The 5,608-nt window shown below is 40.6% G+C and overlaps 1 protein-coding gene across 3 annotated transcripts in view; it reads left to right on the plus strand.

The window, feature by feature from the left end:
* Positions 1 to 1,051: 1,051 nt before the first annotated feature.
* LOC147017942 (paired box protein Pax-5-like) overlaps positions 1,052 to 5,608 on the plus strand; it is a 201,205-nt gene continuing 196,648 nt past the window's right edge. For all 3 annotated transcript variants that reach the window (XM_085897044.1, XM_085897046.1, XM_085897045.1), the window contains exon 1: positions 1,052 to 1,188. In XM_085897044.1, the coding sequence (XP_085753170.1) occupies positions 1,119 to 1,188 (70 nt within the window). In that variant the 5' untranslated portion in view covers positions 1,052 to 1,118. The remainder of the gene's footprint in view (positions 1,189 to 5,608) is intronic.

Genomic DNA, 5,608 nt, shown 5'->3' on the forward strand with positions numbered 1-5,608 from the left:
CAATCAATTCGAACCCCTGGTTTACGATGAGCCGCAGAGACTTTGGTACAAAATTGCGTTTTCGGTAAATATAAAGCAATTTCAAAAAAAACAACTTGGTAAACATATACAAGTGGTGAGTACAGCTGCCGCTGAGGTCTTTCACTTGTGGCCGTACAAATGATGTATGAAGTCGAAAAAGTGTCATGACTAAAGCAAACAAAGAAATGATTAAAAATGCACATTCAATGAGGGGTTATGATTTCATAATGTGGTGAACAAAATATCTTGTATAAATATATATATATATATATATATATATATATATATATATATATATATATATATCATTAACTATATCCTCAAATGATGATTATATGTACTGTACTACATTATATGTGTGTATAAAGATATATGTATGAATTTTATTAATTTATTTTATATTTTTTTTGATGTGCCATATTCGACAGTGTTGGTGTTGCCGAAGCAGTTTCTTGGCAAGAACTGTACTGGGTGGTTTGCCATTACCTTCTCATGGTTGTTTGTCCATACTATCCCCTTTTAAATGCTGGGCTTCAAGCAAGGAATTGGTATACAGAGATCATGGACTTCAAGGGAAGACATTGAGCCCATATGCTCATGAATGGTGACTGAGGAGTCACGTCTTCATATTATAAGTGTTTTCAATGTTTCTGTCCCGATTTTGCTTGGACCAAGCTGAACCTGCTGGTGTGTTTATTTGAATTATTCTTATACTTGTTTGACAAACCACGCATCCTACATGTTGGTTTGTCATCACCCACGTAATCACTGCACAAGCCTTCTCTGCCAAAGTTATGGCTCTAGCACCTGCAACGGCAAAGAATAAGACACTTGCAAAAGTATAGGAGACGGATACACGACCAATTTTGTCCATCTTTCTCTGGTGAGCGCAGTCGATTTGGGCAGAGGCGGCGGCCATCCTATCGGGGCGGTGAACCGGAGCCGAGACGCGGGCGACGGTTGCTCTCCGGACGCGCGATTTGCCGGCCCGGGCTGGGCGGCGCTATAACCTCAAGCCCAAGGCGAAGAGCGAGCGACCCGAACAGTAACCTCGTGTTACCCCCACCCGGGGTGTGCACACGCTCCGCACTCCGTCCATGCTGCTGAGTTCGCCCCTCGCGCGCCTCGCGAGCGCGCTGCAGCCGCCAGGTGGCCTCGTGTTCAATGGTGAGTGCACGCGCTGTCCGTCTGCACGGAGGTGAGCACGTGCGTGGGGCTCGTCAGCATGCGGATTCACTCTGGGATACCTGCGGTGTGTTGTTATTGTTATTGTCGTTGTGCCTGTCGACCTTTTCATGACCGAACACTCGTGGCTCACCCAACTGAATGTTAACGGGGTCGACCTGCATTGCACAGCGTCCATATTGACATTTTAAACTTGTACACCAACTTCGGCATCTTTGTCATACATGCGACCATGCACAGCACGTACTGTGGGTATAAATGCGACAATACATGAGTGTTTCCGTGCGCGTGAGCAAAGGAGCTTTCACGATATTATGAATGAAAATGCACACGAGATTGACGTTTTTTTCCACGGTGTTGTGACAACATTGTGTATACGCTTCGCTGCTTGAGTGGTTTGTGCATTCAAACGTTGTATGGTACATACCATGAGGAAAGGACAACTGTGAGGTTGTAATTTGCATGTAATAAATGTGTCATTTCGCGAGTCTGTGCTTCATCCCGTGAGGTCCCTCATATCCGAGTTATTTGTTTCAATGCAAACTCAGAGAAAGTACAGGGTTCGTTGTGCTCATGCCATGCACTACCAAGTAGTGTACACCTTATAGACAGACATCCACGACCGCAATGGGAAATGCACATTAATTATCCTGAACTAAAATACACGTCATACATTACCTTAAACGTCATAACGCATTGGATCATGGAGCTGCTTTGTACAGTATAATTGTAAACAACATTTAATATTGTTTGAGTAATTCCGTATAAGTAGAAAATAAGTTAATTAGCTGTCAGAGGAGGGGAGGAGAAAAGATTACAGCAGAGACTCCAGGTGTGGATTATTGTGTGCGTCGCCAGCTAGCTGTGGAACGAAAGGGAAGCGAGATGTGAGGCTGTGATACCACTGCGGTTTTGGAAGCCGTCGAGCAACTGGAGGACTTGTGGTGATAGCACCAGGATCGAGGAACTAGAGTACTTGTGGTGATAGCACCAGGATCGAGGAACTAGAGTACTTGTGGTGATAGCACCAGCGTCGAGGAACTAGAGTACTTGTGGTGATAGCACCAGGATCGAGGAACTAGAGTACTTGTGGTGATAGCACCAGGATCGAGGAACTAGAGTACTTGTGGTGATAGCACCAGGATCGAGGAACTAGAGTACTTGTGGTGATAGCACCAGGATCGAGGAACTAGAGTACTTGTGGTGATAGCACCAGGATCGAGGAACTAGAGTACTTGTGGTGATAGCACCAGGATCGAGGAACTAGAGTACTTGTGGTGATAGCACCAGGATCGAGGAACTAGAGTACTTGTGGTGATAGCAACCAGGATCGAGGAACTAGAGTACTTGTGGTGATAGCACCAGGATCGAGGAACTAGAGTACTTGTGGTGATAGCACCAGGATCGAGGAACTAGAGTACTTGTGGTGATAGCACCAGGATCGAGGAACTAGAGTACTTGTGGTGATAGCACCAGGATCGAGGAACTAGAGTACTTGTGGTGATAGCACCAGGATCGAGGAACTAGAGTACTTGTGGTGATAGCACCAGGATCGAGGAACTAGAGTACTTGTGGTGATAGCACCAGCGTCGAGGAATTCATCCTTTCACTCGCTGTGTATAATAACCTGTTTCCGCGATAGCTTGCGTCACTCCACTGCCGCTCTGTCCACCATAAAAACGCAGGCTTAATCAAATGGCAATAGCTTGGCAATCATAGCACAAGCTTCGATGATCCTTACGGCATCATCCTGCATCGAGGTTCCTTGTAAAGGAACTCCGAGTAATGGTGTTCAGGTTTGAGGGGTATTCAAAATGTTCTCCAAACTACATGCTTACCATAGTTCAAGTCATGTCAACACTACTATATATATATATATATATATATATATATATATATATATATATATATATATATATATATATATATATATATATATATATATATATATATATATATATATATATATATATATATATATATATATATACATACACACTTATCCTGCATTTGAAAGCAAAAGTAAATACCTTGACATGTGCTGGAATAAATTGTAAGCATTTTGTTCATATAGATCTTTATAAAATGGCCTCAAATCCAATAATGTGACCATTGCCAAGAAGCTTATTTCCAAGACTTATTCCACCACACTCCACTTGATACAAAGGGAAATATCGAAAAAAATTAACGAGTCCAAAGATGTGGGACCGCAAAATATTATTTAATTAGTTTTTTTTTTAAATATTCGACGTACGGATGGTATCCACTTTGGATCCATGTTGTGTCACACTCCCCACCCCCAAAAACGTGTGCAGATGCATGTATCTGGATTGTATTGTCATCTTGCATTCCCACTCCTTAAACTCCAGTACGACTACGATCTTTGTCTCTCTCTCTTTCTTCTTTCCGCTCTTTCCTTTATTCTACCTTGCATGCAGCGAATGTGTACACTGTTTGGAAACGCTGCTCCTGCAGCTTGATTCGGGGAGTAGCGTGGTGGAACAGAGCATCTTCCTTCCAGCAAAGATTGAATTAAAATTCTAATTTACTTACATGTGTTTAGCCTAGAACTCATATACTCTTCCAAGAGGCTGACGAGTCATTTGCATATTTTATGCAATCATGTTTTCATCGACATGTGGACATATAATACATGTATTCGAATTTATGATTTCTTTGCTGTGCTTGTATTTCAATGGCGATGGAACTGAGTCACTAGATATTGCTGAACAGGTGGGCTATGTATATACTGTATTGGTTTACTTGGATGCACAGCTTTGTCCTGCGGGGTGTCGAGACGGAGACCTGGAACCTTCTCTGGGATCCTGGGACAAAGTGCAATCCCGGCGGATAGGAACGGAGTTTATAATTTCTTTGAGAATGTTAATTGATATATGGATGTGTGTGTGGGCTGCAGGCATAGATGGAGGATTACAAAAAGCTGGTTGAAGTGAGGGAAATCCATCTTCAAAAATGAAGACCGCCAACTCGTATCGTTCACTATTGTGCCCAGAGAGCAAACCTGAGGTCCGTTGTTTCGAGTGGTCATCATCGCTCTGACTCGATGCACGAGACCACTCAATGGTTGACGTATAGGACCTCAACCTTGTCTCCTGCAGGGCAGCGAGACAGATTGGCGGTCTTGATTTCAGAAGATGTAGGTTTGTTCACGTCGGTGGATGTGAAAATGTATTTGTTTTGTGACCTCATATAACATGTTATGCAAACACAGACCAATGTGGATGCACAGAAACAACCCCATTGGCTGAAACTATCATGATTACAGCACACATCTATTCGGATAAACCACATTTCAGGAGTTGGGACGATAAGATAAAGTTTAAATGTCAACGGAGACCTGTTTGCAATTCTACGTTTTAGAGCATTACACAATAGTTTGATTGAAAACCGCGTATTCATTGTTCAAACAGACCAAGCAATTCCAGATCAAACCAGAACAGTTATGCACAGTGGCATTGAGAGGGATCAGAAGAAGCTCCTCATGGAAAACATCAGAATTATCAGGGCACGTTTTCAAGGAGTGTGATAATGCATGAATGTGGTTTGAAACATTGATGGAAATAATTTTTTTTAAGGTTTGAATCGACAATGACGGCAAGCCAGCGAGTGAATTCCAATGGAGGGCACGGTTTGGCTTCGCAACAACATTTCTGTGAAGGCAAATTAAACATCATATCCACAAATATACACTGTGTATATATATATATATATATATATATATATATATATATATATATATATATATATATATATATATATATATATATATATATATATATATATATATATATATACACACACACACACATACATACATAATGTTAACCTACCCGTTGTATGTATATGGACCCGTTAGGGGTCGCCACAGCGGATCATCCGTTATGATCCGCATACTGATTTGGCACAGGTTTTACGCCGGATGCCCTTCCTGAGGCAACCCTGGTCGCCTCTTTCGACACAGGGATAGTATGTATGTATGTGTATGTATATATATATATATATATATATATATATATATATATGTACGTATGTCTATACAGTATATATGTATGTATGTCTATACAGTATATATGTATGTATGTCTATACAGTATATATGTATGTATGTATATACAGTATATATATATATATGTATATATATATACATATATATATATATATATGTATGTTTGTATACATATACAGTATATGCATATGTATATATATATATATATATATATATATATATATATATATATATATATATATATATATATAAATATAGTTTTACGGTTGTGGAAATTCGCATTACACCATAAAGGGCCCTCAGGTGAGATATCTCTGTAAGTACATGTGTCGTTAGCCCAAACCCGTTGTATAGAGGGAATTTATGTGATCCATCT

Source organism: Eptatretus burgeri, chromosome 10 (assembly GCF_056783735.1).
Source record: "Eptatretus burgeri isolate ZD-2024b chromosome 10, Ebu_testis_v1, whole genome shotgun sequence".
Classification (NCBI taxonomy): Eukaryota; Metazoa; Chordata; class Myxini; order Myxiniformes; family Myxinidae; genus Eptatretus; species Eptatretus burgeri.